General features: G+C 30.3%; 1 protein-coding gene across 1 annotated transcript in view; it reads right to left on the bottom strand.

The window, feature by feature from the left end:
- LOC113551263 (sodium- and chloride-dependent GABA transporter ine-like) overlaps positions 1–15989 on the bottom strand; it is a 29980-nt gene extending 13991 nt beyond the window's left edge. The window contains 2 exon segments of the mRNA XM_026953404.1: positions 11308–11788; positions 15851–15989. Coding sequence (XP_026809205.1) covers positions 11308–11788; positions 15851–15989 — 620 coding nt within the window.
- Positions 15990–18887: the final 2898 nt, after the last annotated feature.

The following is an 18887-nucleotide window of genomic DNA, read 5'->3' as shown; positions in this document are numbered from 1 at the left end:
CGTGTACTCGTATATGCAATATTCACCTGCCGCGGCGAACCACCCCGACCGAAGCAATTTAGTGCGCAATAATATAATATTATAAAACATGATTTACGCTTGTGTGCTTGTGTATAAAATACGTACCTATTGCGTATAACTGATTTATTGAGGTCTGTGTCAATGAGTGAGGTAGGTATCCGTTATAATATAGGCTGCAATCGTGCGCGCTGATCTCATGGTAAAAGCAGGTGGCTGTAACCACGTTTACCTTATTGTTCGAAACAAGCAATAAGGATAAAAAAACATTATATAACATGTATTTAATAACAGATAAAAAAAAAATGAAAAGTATCAAAAAACTTTAAGTTAATTTGTATTTTTAATCATATAATCAGTAACTTATTTTCGTTTCAAATTTTAACTCAATGTATAGATACTTAGAGTTTAAGCCATGTTTTTATGCAATACTTATTGATGCGCATTTGAAATACGTTTTTACTTTAAGTTTCATTTTATAGCATTTATGATTTATGTTACGTAAAGATATTTTCTAGTTAGCCCTATATTTATCTGCGACTAATCAAAGCTTAGATAAATGAAGTTTTTATTCAATAATTATAAAATGATTCATATTTTTACTGTGATTAGAAAATAATTTTTTTTTAGCTCTTGTATAACCTATAGGTGTTAAAAACCCCATCAATAGTCCTATATATTTTTATTGATGGCTTTTGATACAAATTCGTCAGCGGTCGTTGCGACGGAAACTTTAATATAGATTATAGAGTACTTTTGGTCGCGTAGACCTACATATGAAATGGGCATCACGCAACACCGATTACTAGCAGACTTGTTCGGTGTATAAGACGTGTATGATATAGCCGCGAGACGAGAAGAGTGCGTGAAAAGCCGGTCAAACACAAAACACATCCGTGACGACGGTCATTATGCGCGTTCACGTTTCGGGTCTAAATACCACATTTTAAAACATTGAATACTTGTATTAACGTATATCTATAAATACAATACGATAATAATATAATTATTGTATTAAACGTTGGGCGTGGAGGTTATTACAACGAGACAGTGAGGGATTTAAACGTATAGTGGATGCTTTCCTAAATATTCGACTGCACGAACATCGTATAATACTGCGCTGTATACAGGTTGATTTACCAAGCACGTTTAACTTATCTTTTTCTTAAATAATTAATTTATTCAAATTTTGATTTTCGGAACTTATTAAAGGCCAATTTTTTTAATGTATTCAAAATAATTTAAAGTTAAAATTAAAATTATATAATTTAAGGAATGTCCTGAGGCAATACAAACTTATTCAAATGAAAATCACCTTTTATTTCTTATATAATTGTCAATTAGATGAATTTTTTGAAAATGCTGTCGGTATTTAAATTGAAATTCAAACGAGTGGTTTTTGAATTATTTATTTTTACGTGACAAGGATAATAGGTTCGTGATAGTTGATAAAGGGTTTGGAAGATATGAAAGGTATGATGATTTTGTTTAAATTCTAATAATTCATATTAAATTTAGTAAAAATCATTTAAATATAATAAATACTATATTTAATTATACTATATATTTTATACTTTTGTAAAACCATTTTTAAGAATTATTATCATTAATGTATACATTTCAATAATTTAGAAATCACTAGTTCAAATTTTGATTCAAGTATATTTTATACATTTCAAGAAAATGATCTGTTTTCTAATTTGCAGTAAAAAAGGTCAGTTATTATTTGAAAAAAAAAACAATTTATAATTCTGTAGATCAGAATAATTGTAAGCACGTAAATATTTCAGCGTACTCTATTAGGGGTTCTGTAAGGTTTCTTTTTTTGATTTTGAGTCCCTTCTAGCGCGATGAGTTGCACTCCACGTATGTTTATACCTCTTTAGTCATAGGTATAAATAAATACTTTTTCTTGTATGTTTGTAAACGAAATATTTTTTACAAATATTACCATCCAATAACCGTGTATAGAGTGCGTACGATGTGTGAGTGTATGACGCATATTAAGTTTACGCATCACTATACGTATATTAATAAATTTTGTACACTGGCGTTATTACATTATTATTGTTATTATTATCATCATCACACTATAGTGTTTACGAGTAGTTTATTCGTTGTTTTATTGACGGCGCACCAATGTTGCCCAGTACCTACCTAAATTCGTTTAACATTTTAAAATATTATATTAAATGCCACGAAGGTCCCCGAGTATACTCGATTGCAGGCCAGATATAAATATAATTATAATATAAATATAAGTATTTTAAGTGTCCGCAGTGCTCGAAAGCAGTGGCCCTCATGTCGCTATAATATAATATATTATAATATGTCATATAATACGTGAGGGCATATTCATATTTATTGCTGTTAATACAGCGATGTTTCCATATTTTTTGAAAGTATATTAAGCCGTCGAGTGTATCTGATCATGCCTGACCATGGATGTTTTATATTTGAAGGATGGTGAATGTAAGAAGAGGGGAAGTTTGTTGATCATAAATGTAATTGAAACTAAGTTTTTTCTTAAAAAATAATAATGATATCAATACACGAATTAATAAGAATTAACAAGTTATGTAAGTAGGTACTACTATACTCTTTTTAAATTCATCAAGTAAAAATTCAAAAAAAAAAAAAAATAGTTGAACTATCAACTTTAATTTATTTTAGAACGTTCTACAAATGTAATCAATTGAGTTAAAAAAAATATATTATTAACTCGCCTAGAGCCATATAGTACTCAATACTGAGTTTATTGTATTATTCACGCGCACGTGATACATATTAATGTACACCGATATAATGTGTACCTACGTAGACTGCATGTCTGCGAAAATACCGCGATACGAGGAATAATAACTCGCGAAACGTATATAGTCGGAGACCGCTGAAATATTAAAATACCTATAGGTAACACATTATTGTTACTGACAATGATAATGATGATAGTAATAATAATAATAATAATAATAAAAAGAGTTGAAAACCCGCACTATCGTATGCGTTTTCGAGGCGATGTCGTGATGGCGAATATTTTACGCCCCTGTGGCTGTCAATACTCGAAATGTATATAATATAAACATGACAATAATAATAATAATACGAGTACACTCACGGACGTTTATTATATTATTATTATTTTCGTCATTATACGCGCAAGTACACTGCACCCGCGCGCGGATCTATTGAACGCGTCTAACGGGATGACTGAGCGCGAACTCCTTTTGCGTCCGCCGGAATTCAATACACTCGAATTCGATTCGTATTGTGTCGCGCCCGCGGAATAAGCAGCCGCGCGACGTACGGTGCTATTATTTTTGCGTACACCGGCCCCGATCGTATACATATATTATGCTACACCGTTGTAGTGTCGGCGTGAATAGTGCGGCATCAGGATACGCGCAACAAGCCGATAATATTCCACGGCGACCGTGCGGTATAAAACAGTACAACCTAACCTCACGCCGAAACGTTTGACTCCGCTCGCGATTCCCGGATGCTGCGGCCGCCGCGCGATCTGTTCAATTTCGCACTGCAATATTATCGTACAATATTATGCGCGACGGCCGCGACGTTCGGCGGTTTTTGCGCGCGTGTGGGCGCCATCATTCGCATTTCGAGATGCACGTGACGCTCGTGTATTATAATATATAATAATTATAATATACGAGACGACCGCACAGACCCGCCCCGTGATGCGAGCGCGAATATCGTTGTGGCCGGGTGTCGAGATAGAAATAATAAATAGGTACGAATTTCAGCTCTTATTCGTCCCGAGTAGCGCTCTTCGATTATATGACGAGCGAGCGCTTTGGCGTTTGACGAAAAAAAAATCCGTATAACGAAAATAACGAGACTACGCGTAACGTGATACACCGCGACTTTTAACACAAAATAAATAAATAAAATCTAAATTATATTAGACTAAATGCAAATTATTTTATTTTTAATTATTTTGTGTACGAATATCTCTATCGAATATATTACCTATTCGTTTTCACTGCAGAATGGGCATATATATATATATATATAGGCATGTTTATAACAATATATAGTCGAATAATAAGAATGCTTAGAATAATAGGTCAAAAATATGTTCACCGTGTGGGACACTCGACACGACACACTTTTAAGTTTAAATACAAATACGTTTTTTTTTCATTATTCATCAATTTTTAATACATATATATATACGTAAATAAATTACGCTACCTAGCTATCTCAATTATTACATTTTTAATGTCTCGTAGAATTAAATATAAAAAAAAATATTTGTATAAATATTAAAATATAATAAAACAATTGATTAAAGCCAATGACGTTACAAAATGTAGTACATCGTTGAATACTATTTGTTCTTTAGAAATTAGTGTCGTTTTGATATTTTAACATGTGTATTAAAGGTCTTTAAAATAAAAAAAAATCGAATCCTAATTAACAGAAATTTGTATAAAACTTTGTATGCCATGTACTAAGTGTCCAATGCCATACTCGATTAAAACAATAATTCAAACAAATATATTTTTTTTATAAGGTTTCAATTTTGTAATTTTGTGCTTAACTTATAAATATTTTAAATAGTTTAAATTAAAATATTATAACTACAATTTTTATTCTATTCATATTTAAAATATATTATATAAAATAGAATTTTAGAATAAATTTAGCTTAGATATTAATATTTTTTAGTGTAACAGCAAAATAATATTCAATAATTTATTCCATTTATAACAATTAATGGAAACATTTTGCTTAATGAAATATTTTTCAGAACCATAATAGTTGTAACTATATATTAATATATTATAACCAAATATATGTGTTACTTTATTTAATAAGTCTCTCTCTATAAGGAATCACCCATTAGTTCATATAATGGAAGTTTCACTGTATAATCAAAATTTGTTTATCTTGTCATTAATCTTTAGAAGTATATTTTATTAAAGAAGTGTTCATTTAGATTTTTTTCTAAAATCAGCAAAATTTTATCGTATCAATGAAAAAGGTGATAAATTAATGCACACGTGCAAACTATTGATTGACATAAGATGAGGCATAGGTAGCAGGTATCTAGAGGCTACAATGTACGGATTAAAAAAAAAACCCCATTATACAATATGATCAAATGAGAATATTATTTTACAGATGTATTATATAGCTAATAACTGTCGTTGTTAGTCTCAATTTAATGATAAATGTTGTATTTTTAATGTAATTTGATTTTATGTGCGTAACTATATACGTTATTTTAATAGCAAAAATACAAAAATATTCATAATATTTTGTGAATTAAAGCAATTCTAGTAACTTAGTTATTTTGCTTTTCCATTGAGTACGACTATGTGTTATAGAAACACTCTGTATAATGTACTATACTATATCGTTTTATGTTTTATACATATAAGTATTAAGTAGATACTAATACCTAATGGCTAATACTCTGTTAATGAACGAGATTGTAAAAAAGGTACTTCCGTTCAGCAAATCATATTTGAAAACAATTTCGTGTTTAGAAAAACGGAATATAATAGTTTATTAATGAATGGAACTAAATAAAAAACAATTCCGCGATCACTACAGGTCACTGGTCGTATTTCGAACTTATATGATTGTGTTTTCATAATTATAGCTTATTAGGGCCCCGGATACATTTAATCGAAAAGAAAGAACTTAATTACACTTGAAAACAAGCTTGTTCAGGTTTTAGATCCGGATCATCTGCCCCCTTCCATTAAAAATCGCCTGTACATCATATATAATATATTTATATATGTCGTGCGCACTCGCAATTTCTAACCTTGGATTGTCCACCGTGATAATGACATCTTTGTACATCCGTTTTTTGAAAAAAAAAAAAAAAAAACAATAAATATAATAATACAGTGCCTATAGTTGATGGCAAACGTAAATTATAATCGACAAAAGGTTGCATAAAACATTTCTCGTTGACAAGGTCCGTATTATTATTATCATTATTATTATATCAGTAAGTTCAAGGTGATTACTGGCATTGACCGCTGTAAAACGCGGTTATAAATCGACTGATATGATTACGGTTGATTCAGATGTGGGTCTAATTAATATTAATAATCACTAATTATTTATAGCTGCAGTTTGCAATATTATACCTTAAACAGCTGATATAGACATAAAAATACTATATTATAATTTATAACAAAATGCCCGACAACTTATCTTTATCCATATCTCACGTTGTAGAGATACAATAGTGATATAACGAACTAATATTATGACGCAGTAATTGTTTTTTATGATGTAATTACAATATAGGCACAACTTTTTTCAATTTCAAATTTCTAAGAATATATTATATTAAAAAAGTATTAAAATACAAATAATGTACCTAATATAATATAGTACTTTAATCAATAAGTTAGAACTTTTGTTTGTCATAAACTCGAAAAAAAGTAATAACAATACATTTTTATAAAATTTTTTCTAATGGTTAATGTTTTATAGAAAATTAAAATGCGTTAAAAGCTTCTGTAGTAAGCATAATTTACATAGTTATGTAATAATTATTATAACTATGATTAGACTTTAGAAATTAAAGAGCCGGTATTTACTATTAATAATGTCATAATATAATGCAAATAATTAAAAATATATTGTTTAAGAAAAAAAATGTATAAGCTAAATTAAAGTAATATTGTTAAATAAATTCTCTCAGACTCAAGTCATTTTAAGATTCCAAAATACCGAATGCAAAAAATCGATATTCCATAGTTCCAATAATGTAAAAAGTAACAGATTGTTTTTTTTAATTTTCTTTTTTTCTTTTAAATAATAAAAAAACGAGATTTATAAAATATATTTTATGTGTCTATTTATGTGTACATAATATAAATAATTATTCATAAATTATTTGTAGGTAATTGTTTTAACATATTTTACTTGCACATGAGTTTCACTAGTATTAGTAACTGAAAATGCACACTCGATCGATAGACAATCGAACTCATCGAAGACTTTCATTGCGAATTCCTCGAAAATAGCCGATTCTAACCTGTTGTAATTAAAATCAATCGCAACTGGTCCAATTAATATCGGTTTGTAAACGGTAAAGTTTATCGTCCCATCGTTGTTTATATAGACCGTGTTACGCATTGTCGATTTTTTTGCAATCGCATCATAATAATATATAAGTAATAAGTATTAAAATGAGTTTGTCGTGTATAATAAAATAACATGACGATAAAAAAGTATAAATTATAATATAATATGATTATTGGAGACTTTGCCTGGTAAGATGATTAAAAAAAAAAAATGAAAGTAGATATACGGTAGCACACTAGCGCGTATATACATGTTATAACGTGCATATTAGCTCTTATAATTACACGGTATTACTATAAAATGTATCTAAAATTCTAAAGGGAATTGGGGTAACGCATTTTCAATGTAAATAGATATTATATATTTTTCTTCTGAAAACGAAAGCATTAACTTACAAGAATGCCTTTCCGTTTTTTATCCGAGACGAGAACAAATGCGAAATAAATTTGAACTTATTGGCATCAATAATTAATTTCTATAAACATCTACGGGTGCTAATTGGGATTATGGGGACTACAGAGACATATAGCTATACTATATTTTAAGGTGAGGCAAACCAAATTTTTTAGAGAAGAGCATTTGAATAAAACAATATTAATGCTATTTTTAATTTATTAATACCGCTGTAAGATATATATATTGTTGGGGAGAGGGGTCAAGCGCCAAAGTCCTCCCCCCTGTTTAAAATAATATTAAGTTATAATTAATTGAACATGTTGAAATAATATCAAACACCTTCATCTATTATATATCTTGAGACATTTTTTATTTTCCCCATCCCTTAATATTTTACCTATGGGTAATACTCGTATAATATATATATCTGAATATTTGCCAGTCAATTATCAGCTACTATACAGACAATACAGACAAAGTGTATACTGCATATATCGTATTCATATATATATATATATATATATTTATATATATTTATTGTGTGTTTCGCACTTATATACTCCCGATCAATCTATATGGAGTCTATAGTCGGAGCACTTGTACATGTGCGTATTAAATGTTTATAATTTGCAAATACCTAATATGTTAGGCTTATTATTATTTTACTGGTGGTTATTATGTTTTTCAACTACAAAAATATTATATACTTATAAACGCGTGTTCAAAACTACTAATTTATGGGAATTATATTAACAGTGTGACGGTATCGGCGGTAACAGTAATTTTGATAGTAAACAAACATGCATAATATTTCATTACTTAGGAACAAAAAAATATAGTAACGAGTACACATTTTAATGACATTTTTATTTTTCCTAGATTTACGAGAGCTTAAAATTCAACGTTTTGTTATCATCAAAAAACACTAATAGTTTTTTTTCAATAAACAATAATTTTAGTATTGTGTGTAAAATGACCTATGATACCTTAATATACTTATCCATATCTAGTAAGTAAATATTCAACAGCCTATATCATTATATTGATTATTTTTCAACAATAAAACGGACAATATTTTAACAAAATAAGTACCCACAATCCACATAATTAAATTATAAATCAAATAAACTATATCATACAGTCTAGCATTAGTACATAGTAGTCATAAGACATATTTAAATAACTTTTATTTGAAAATATAAAAATCTATGTGTTTTCAATACTTCCTTTAAAGAGTTTAAGTTATTAAAAAGAAAAAAAAACGCGGAAACAAAGTATTCTAAAACGTTATTAATCAATCTAAAATGCCAGTTTTCTATCATTATTATAACATTTGTATGCTAATTTAAATACGAGTAAGTATATTTTAATATCTATAGTAATAAACAGATGAAACCATGTCTCGATTTATCGTAGAATAATTGTTCGAAGATGATATAATATAAGTTAAATGTTTAAGAATTATTATATCTAGCGTTTGTTGCTGTTCATAGTATGCTCTGTTCCAATTAATTTCAAGAACTGATTCAAACACGCAATGAAATTATTAATAACAAAGTTTGTTGAAATGACTAAATTTACGTGTTTGTAAATGTCTACGCGTAAAAAACAAATTGTCAGTATAATTTAGTATTGTGTGCATTTGAATCAACATATTTTAGAAAAACATGAAAATTCGAAATATTTAAATGAATATACAATGTATATTGTATACTATTCAAATCTATAAAAATTGATAATCGAATTTTTTCAAATATATTGATCTTGTTTTTCATTTAAAACACACATTATAAATTAATTTTGTTTTTGTTTGTTTCAAATTAAATTACACAGTTTGAATGAAACAACAACAGGTGTAGGTTTCATCTATTTACAGCCTCATAAGTATATATTATATATACTATAATCTTTAGAATTATTTACCTTGTCGTATAAACATACATAATACTGAGCAATGCGATAGAAAACTAAACACATGTATTGAGCATGGTCATATGGACGTAAGCAAGAACGACGATAGCATAACGCAAAAATTATTATTGTCATAACATTAATTGTATTATAATATGTAATATAACGTTCAATTAATGAAGTCCTTATTTTTTTTTATCTATTTACTAGGTACCTATATATAGCCATATTTTTATGACCAGTTTTTTAGGATTTTCGTTGAGTTTTTTATTCGATACGCGTAGTACGAATCTACACCTATACATAATTATATAACATATTTTTCACATATACCTATAGCTCTTAGTCGAGATAATATTATGCAGACATTTGCAATTTAGACGATAAAAATTAAATCCGAATGCATTGATACAACGATTTCAGGTGTAATAGATTATTTTCGTACACAGACACACAATCAGTATGCTTAATGTTTTAGTACCTATACCTACTATATAATAAATAATTTGCACACATGCCAAATTAAAAACACTATACCGCAATGGTAACTGTAAACGCGCAAGTCTTCGTATAATTATAAAATATAATGATAATAATAATCGAAGATACTGGTATGCGTAATTGAAAGTGGCCAAAATCGTTCGATTAGTCCATTTCAGCACTTTAATGACGGGTACAAACAAAAAAAAACATTTTCGACGATTTATCATAGTGTATAATTAATAATTAATATTGGTATAAGTCTGTCTCTACACGATTTACTATAATATTATACTAATAACTAATGTATTATATTATTATAGTATTAGTGTAACTTTTTTCGCATCTATAAGATGGGTTTTTTTTTCGATTTGTCTCTACATAACAATTAGGTATGTCGACCGATCGCGTTAAGTAGGTACTCGACGCACAAGATCAGCACAAAAATAAAACTGGTTGGCAAAATAAGCGAAATAATTTCGATACGCATAATAATTATTGCCGGTCGGTTGTCGTGCCCAGGGCTGGTCCTGTATGTTATTATAATGGGCGTGCGTGAGACGCGTAAATAACGACACGTGCCCACACGGGTGCCGTTGTATAAATAATATAAAATAATAACAGAAGAAAAAGTCAAATAATTATTATAATAAAAGCAGATAGAGAGACTATCAATGACAGGGTAAGATCTAAAGTGAGGAAACCGGGGGTTCGTCCTCTGGCGTAATATTTTTGTGAATAAATGGGGTACACATCGATGTATTTTGCTTTTCATATGTTAGAGACGGATCGACCTAAGTAATAGCAAACCAAATCAAAGAATATTTTGTCATTTGCATTATTGAAAACAAGAGTAAACCATAAAAATGAGTTTCATATGGATTTTCATTTTAAATGTTTATAAACAAAATACAATTTTCGAAATTTTCGGAAATAATTAGAATTTAGAATTACGTATAATGCATGTGTTTATAATAGGTTCTATGATAGATATTATATTTTAACTATGTAATACAATTTGTATAACATTTTCAGATCTTAATGCAAATAGTTATAAAATTGTCTAGCTAATACCTCCTCCAATACGTTTAGCTATACATTTTTAAAACGTCAAACAATTTTTTATGACAAATATATTTATACAAATGGTTTTTGTTTAAGAAACTGTTTCGCTTACAAGACACTTTTTAATATTAATTCAATGTTCTTAACATAGGAATTTTGAAAATATGAAGTGTAATTGCACGAGAATTAATCTTCGTTTTTAAGAGTATTTAATGTCATAGTGAAATGTTTAAATTACGTCCCAGTTATTTCAACGAAAATATTATTATTAAACCTCGTGCGTGTGTTAAAAACTCTCAGTGCCACAGATGGAGATTATAATGTTAGTGAGTATAAAGGTTTAATTGTATATATTACGTCTGAGGGCTGGCCAAGTTGAGCAGTTCCGCTGGCGACGTGGGCACTTTGGCGATGGTCAGCTTCCGGCCGTCCGTCGAGCCCATGCCGATGGACGCCAGTGACCGGACTGACACGGCGTCCGACCAGGACCGGAGCGGCGATGCGTCCCGGTGCGGGTGGTGCGACGATGCGTTCATGCCACCGCTGCCGCAATTCGAGTTGTGGTTCGCGGAGCCGATGGCCATCGCGGCCGCAGACGGTGAGCCCGGCACGCCGAGCGACCGGAGGCTGGGCGACAGCGCCCCGGTCGACATTGGTGACAACGGCTGCGGCTGGCCACGGTACGAACCGGTCCGCGACACCGGATGCCGTCGGCCCCTTTCCACACCACCGCCACCACCCGCACATCCACCGTCGCTACTGTCGCTTCCGCTGCTGCCGACCGCCGTCGTCACGTACTTCCGCCGCGGCTCTTGTTGAGTGGTCGCGCCACTGACTTCTGTCGGAAAACCCAATATTATAAACACATTACGTATTATATTATGTAGTCGTTATTTTAGTTATTGTAATTTATAATATATACGTAATATGTACTCGATTCATCGACTCTATCGTGTCCTAACCATCGAGAGAACGCGCCAACTCTGTGGATCTCTACACAACACTCTGTTGCATCGAGATCGGTTCTACTATGGGCAAGGCGTGTTACCTACGTGAAGATGCACAGAAGAACCGACTTACGTCGGGTCGCGGTACGTTCTTTCACTAAACAGAGTATATAGGCAACCAATAATAATCTATTCCAGAAAAATAAATAGAATATAAATCTTATGCTTTATTGTTGAATGCTGAATTCCACAAGTATAATAATATACCAGAATTTATTTAAAGCAATTTTTCACTTCAAAGTGATCATGTAAGACTAGGGTCTTCTACTTAAGTCCTAAGTAGAAGATTAATATATATATATTGTTCCTAGAAAGTCATAATGTAATTGGGTACTTGAATTCAATTTCTAAATATTTCGCGGATTGGTTTGAACGTCGTTGTAAACTGTGTAAAGAATTAATCGCTCTGAAATGATTGGACATCGTTGGCAGACGGTATAGGTAATCAATATACCCATTGATAGAAAAATTAAAGAAGAAATTAGATCACTTATCCCTCCTCCCCACCACTTAAAAAAGTTTAGAATATAATTTTGATATTTTAAATTTTTGAATCTTGTCCGTAGAAAATAGACTAAGCAGGTAAAGAGAGGTATATCGGAGTGTTTGAAATTCTGGCTATACAATGTAGAAATTGGTTAAAAGAACAAATAAACGTCTTAGTTTTTTTAATTCAATATTTTATGATTTTATTAAATACAAAAAAATGTTAAAATTATCATCGGTCTAAGATTTACATTACCAAAGAATATGTAGGTATATTAAGTTGTTAAAAACCTCCCTTACGAAAAAAAAAATAAATTTCAAGCAATTTTTGTCTACATAACTAGTAAGTACGTAGTATTTACAGTCGATATATCACAAGAGGGGCGTTAGTGCATCAATATCGAATTATACTTATTACGTACACAAAACTACGTGCCGATTTTTCGTTCTATAGCCGATTGAGTGTATAAAACCAAAAGAATGTGTGATGCACAGAAATTGTGCTCGTTCAACCATATCGCTGGTGTTTTTTCGTGCACCACAAACAATCTCTAGTAGTAGAACATGTAGTTTTATTTATAATCGAAAAGTGGTAACATTTTTCTTTGAAACTTTAACACCGAGGTCCGCGTTGATAAATATTATGTATGTAAAACATTTGCCGTCGGAACTTAATTACTCGTATGAAGAAATTTACTAAGTGCCCTACTAGGCACGCTCACCCCATTTTTATAATTTAATAATGCATTTATTAAAATTCTGATTTTTGCAATTTTTAGATTGGTATACTTGAAAAACATATTATATTTAAATATATAGACTTTTTTCTATCAATTAAGGGTTATTATGCGGTAACAAAACTTCTATTTTGTTAACTAGGAACCAAGTTTTTTACTATAAATTATTATTCACATTTTATTGATAAAGTTAAGGCGTCCAAGTCAAAATTAAAACGAGTTGTTTTTGAGTTATTAAACTTTGTGTATCTTTACTAACGATAAAAATATAGTATAGTACTATAGTTCTTAATAATGACTTTACATAAAATATAAATTAAGTGTAAAATTTTAGTCTTATTATAATTTATTGAATTATCTTTGAAAATTATATAATTTTAAAAAAGTAATATTGAATAATTATCACTATACTAGTACTTATAATTTTCAAATCACCATAGCCTCCAAATTTTTTAAACCTGTTATCATAAAAAAGATCTTTAGTACTTAAAGTTTTATAACTCGTGCTTTCGATTTGTATACATCAACATTTTCAAAAAAAAATCTTCTTAATAATTTACAATAAAAAAGACAATTGTGATATAACCATCAAACTTTTATTAAATTATACTTTAAAAAACTAAAGTTTTAAAAATATGATTCTTAAATATACTTAAAAAAAAATAAGATTGCTAAGAAAGCAAAAATAAGGAAAAGGATACTTGGTGAATCACCCAATATGTTTTACCACGTTTGGTAATACTTAATATTATATTTAATTAAATTGTGTAAAATACACATTTTGTTCTAAATAATTAAATAGGTATTTAATGTATTTAAATACAGGTTTTAATTTACACACTATAAAATTAAATAAGAAAATATCTATACTAAATTTTGTAATTTTGTCCATAATTATATGGACAATTTTCTAGTAGTATATTATTTTCTTATCATATATTTGTTTACTCATCTTAATAAGTTATTAAAATATGTAACTTAAATAAATATCCTGGTAGTATATGTAAAAAATATAAATATATATTACATTTTAATGTATTTTATATTCTTGTTGCGTAAAACTTTTTGGTGAATGACCATTACATATCGCATGTACGCAATAATCAAATGATGTATATAAATAACGGTTTGTTAGTGTTTTATACATCAGTTCGGACATAGATATTTTAAATTTTAAATGCTGAATAAAGTGTATATTTTTTTATTTAAATTGTAGGTACTTTACATTTATAAAATGATCTAGAAATATAAACAAAAAAAAAAAAAAATGATTGTGAAAACATTTGAAAAAAATATATAATATTAAAAATTTAAGTATTTGTACATAACAAATAATAAAAATAAAAATATTCCTAAATAATTTATTACCTACCTAACCTAACCTAACGTAATCTACATTATTTAATTCAGATTATAGGTACATTGATTTAATTACCAACAAATTTACATATCGTATTAAGAGGGCACACCAGGATAATATTTTTTACCGTATTACACTTATGTAGTTATGTAATATGGTTAATACCTCTTCATAGTTTATACGAGTAGTGTTACCGTTTTTCACTCATTGAGATTACATTGTTAAAAGGTATATAATTTATGGTTATAATTATAACCTATTACAAAAATGTATTATAAAGAAAATAATTATCTGTGTTTTGTCAGAAGCTTTTTTATAATATTTTTATTTTTAGGAAAGTTACAAATAATTATAATGTTGATAATTCATTAATAATTCCTTTCTAGTTTCTAATAACTAAAAAAAATATAATTACACATACAAAGTTAAGAATCAAAATACATATTAAAAAGGGTCTAACAAATCACAGATAATATTAATTTTTATAATTGTTATAATAAAGGTAATAATACCTTTATTTCAATAATGTAATCACATTAAGTGAAATACAGGGAAAGACTTTTTATATATTTCATTATATGTATAAGACAAGGGAAAATCGGAAAATATTAATTATGCCCTCGTCCCAAAAGTTTATTGAGAACCAAAGTAAGCTTTATTTATTTTGTGAAAACAGCATTTAAATAATTGTTTTTTTTTTAATACTATTGTTTACCGAAAAAAAATTACGTTATTTTTTGATTATACTGGAACACGACTAGTCAATTATGGTTCAGCGTCAAAACGTTATTTCATTGCAAAAGTGTGAATGAACCGTAAATTCAAACATGATTTTACTTTTAAAATACATTTTATAAAAAAGTTCATTGAACTAAAATACGCGTACCTAAGCCTAACTACGAACGTATTATGATATTATTTATTATTATGTGTATAGCTGATGATGAGTATACCAGCTATGTTATATTATTATATGCGTGTGGTGCGCGATGTGTCACAAATCACAATACGCGCCGTATAAAATAACGTAACGACATTATTTCGTGATCATAAATTTATAAACACAGGTAGGTCCTGTATACCATACTTGTATCTTTATAGTCAGAGAAAAGAGTCGGCGCGGAAATTAAATAGAGAAAAAACTAATCGCACCGATTAGTAAAGTAACAGTGATCATATTACAATATTAATAGTATAAATAGGCATCGACGTGTAAATAATATACTCAGACATCGTACGTGACACACGATGTACCGCTGCAGTTCCAGACGGTCGCGTTTAACGGATTCGCGCGCTCTCGCTCGTCCTACCTTTGGCAAATTTCGCTCGGGGTTCCGTGACGCTAATGGGCGGTATGAATATTTTCGTATGGACTTCCGGGCTCCATTTCCGGTCGGCGGTGGTGTCGACCACGTTGTTGTTGATGTTCCGTTTGAGTCCGGCAGACATGGCGGTGTATATACGATATACTATTATAATACGCTGCCCGAGCGGTATAGATTTCCGTAAATATTTTTTTATATTATTATACGCGCACGACGACGGTTTCGTACGGAATTGCGATCGCCGTTGGATTTATATTATGTCTATAGGCTAGACGGACGGCACCCCCGGTTCGTCGATCGCGATTCGATTCACTCGTCTGGCGCGCGCGGACATGACGTCTGCCGGGGTGGTGCGCTCCGGTGTACAACGTAAATAGGTTGAATGTAATTTTTACTGTGCGTTATTAAATATCGACGGCGGTAGGATGACGTGTATGTGTATCGCGATTTATTTTCCTTCTCGATACGACGAATCTGAGCAAAATACGTTTATAAAAATATTGTTATTATTATCATGATCATCACGATGCCGGTGCCCGATGTTGAGCGCGGTACGACGATTGGCGCGATGTACGCCGGACTGCACCGACGGATCGACGTGCGATCGACACTCGGGAGACGCGCGCGAGTGCTACTCGTTCCCCCCACCCACCGTCGCGCGGTAGATTATATTATTATTATTTGTTATTATATTTCGTGTAATCGCGCGAGCTCCGTTTTTTCATTATCATCGCGTCGCCGTCGTTGCCTCGCAACGTAGTAGTTATTGGTCGTCGATTATAGGGCGCGCAACCGGTTGCCGATACCGGGGAAGGAAAAAACGGTTTTTTTTTTCCTTAGCGTGTTTCGATTTTTGGATTCGCAAATCTGCCGGCCGCCAGCTCTCCGGATATATACTTCCTGCGGCCAGTCACGTTACGATTATTTCGATACGCGTTGTAGAAAGTATCCCGTATGCGAATCGACAGTCAAACGATGCCGTGAAATGCGAAATGCTTTGCCGCAGACACTCGTCGTCTGCAGTCGTCGTCCGGATCATTAATAATTATTATCAACGCGCGTGATCCACGCTCTTCGGCGCACCGACACCGCACCTGTATATATACACCTTTACGTATACATGTTATTATCATGTATAGAGATTAGAGAGAGTAATAGGACCGCATTACGACATATAATACGTCATGTCGTACCACATATCCACGCGATAATCATAGTTTGCGGTCTAAATTTCCAATAGTATCTATATACCGGCATTTGAATGAGATAATATAGGTAATATATGCGGTACTATGCGGTTTAAACAATTCTTATATAATTTAGCCAATGCGCAAAACCATCATATTTTGTTAAATATCATATTTATACCATTTTTTTTATCGTTTTAGTTTTTTTTAGGGGATTTTACGCGTTGTTTTAATGTAAACACGTTTTTAATTACTTATTACATGCAAAGCAGAATATTTTTCGAAGTACGAACGAGTTGCGAGTATAACTTTAAATATACTCATATCTGCTATACCTTATTATTAACTGTTTATCTGAGACTTGATTTTTATATATCTGAATACTTCGAATACTATTCTGATTTGGAACATGAATTTAAAAATGTATGTTGTAAATATATATTTATATTATATAAAAGCAATGTATGTACGCCTGTACGCGCATTTAATATTGTACACAAGTAATAGGTTGATTATTTTAATGGTTAACGCTGTTCATTAATCATTATCATAGTCAAAATTTTGCGTGTATTAAAAATTTCTAGAAATCGTTTGAAGAATGTCTTAAACACTAGGTATATCAAAAATTACATTAAAACGTGTGATAGTTTGTTATTTTTTATAACCATTTAAAGTTTACAAATATGATTTAAGCGATAAGTCAAAGGGTACCCCGTGAAATTTAGAGTTCATGATGCACTCTTCAGCTAATCCAAACTTTAAATTAAACTAATATATATAATATATATATATGAATAAAAAACGATTTGATCAAAATTTGAAGTTTATGCAACAATATTTTGTCCATTCTGAGTATTACGGCATCAGATTATTAAAATATTAAAGTTCATCAAGAACTTGCTTTTACTATTCAGTAGATTTTGGGCATACTTCGTTGTTATTGAATAGCTTACTGTAATGATATAAACGTGTTAATTTGAATTCAATAATAAATATTCTGCTTTTAGATGGCAAGACTGTGATGACACAAACACAAAATAAAAAAAAAAATTTTATTTAAAACGAATATATTCCGTCATTGAAAAATTCTAAAATCATAATAACCATCCAGCATAATAGGTATCCACTGTTTAAAAAATAATCTTATATTCCTGTATATATGTACGTACAAACACTATTAACATAATATTATAGCATAAGTAATAATAAATAGGTAGGTATGTCAGGTATGTGTATTTTCAAAGCTCGGAGCAAATGGAAATTTCCCTCGTTGCACAATTCATAATAATGTATATAATTCAAAATTTTTATGGCATTTATAGGTATACAAATATTTTATAATTAGTAAACAGTATTATAATCATATTTTGCATGCATAGCCATTATTTAGTTTAAAACACGGAAACTAATCGATATATTATACATTTATACCTCATAAGTAATAGGTAATATTGGTGTTCTTATTGAAACGTAGTCAAATCTCATTTAAATACATTTATTAAAATAATTAATCCAATTATATTCAGAACTGCAGATATGGTCATCAGACCTTATATTGGCTTATAGTATGTTTTAAAAATGAAACAATTATCTATTTGATTAATATATTTCAAGAACGAATTCAACGAAAAATAAATAGGTAAGTGGGTACCGCTCTGATGTACCTACATTAAGTGTCGAGTGGGTCACTATTAAGGCGAAATGTTAGATTTGAATTCAATGATATCTCGTTGCAAACGGAAAACGATTCTAAACGGAGACAGTCTACCATGGCAGTCTATATCACTTGTGATATGTTTTTTTATATAGCTATTAAGTCATCTATTTTACTTTTA

This window comes from Rhopalosiphum maidis, chromosome 2 (assembly GCF_003676215.2).
Source record: "Rhopalosiphum maidis isolate BTI-1 chromosome 2, ASM367621v3, whole genome shotgun sequence".
NCBI lineage: Eukaryota > Metazoa > Arthropoda > Insecta > Hemiptera > Aphididae > Rhopalosiphum > Rhopalosiphum maidis.
Note: the sequence above shows the minus strand (reverse complement) of the source record. Positions and strands in the feature narration are given on the sequence as shown.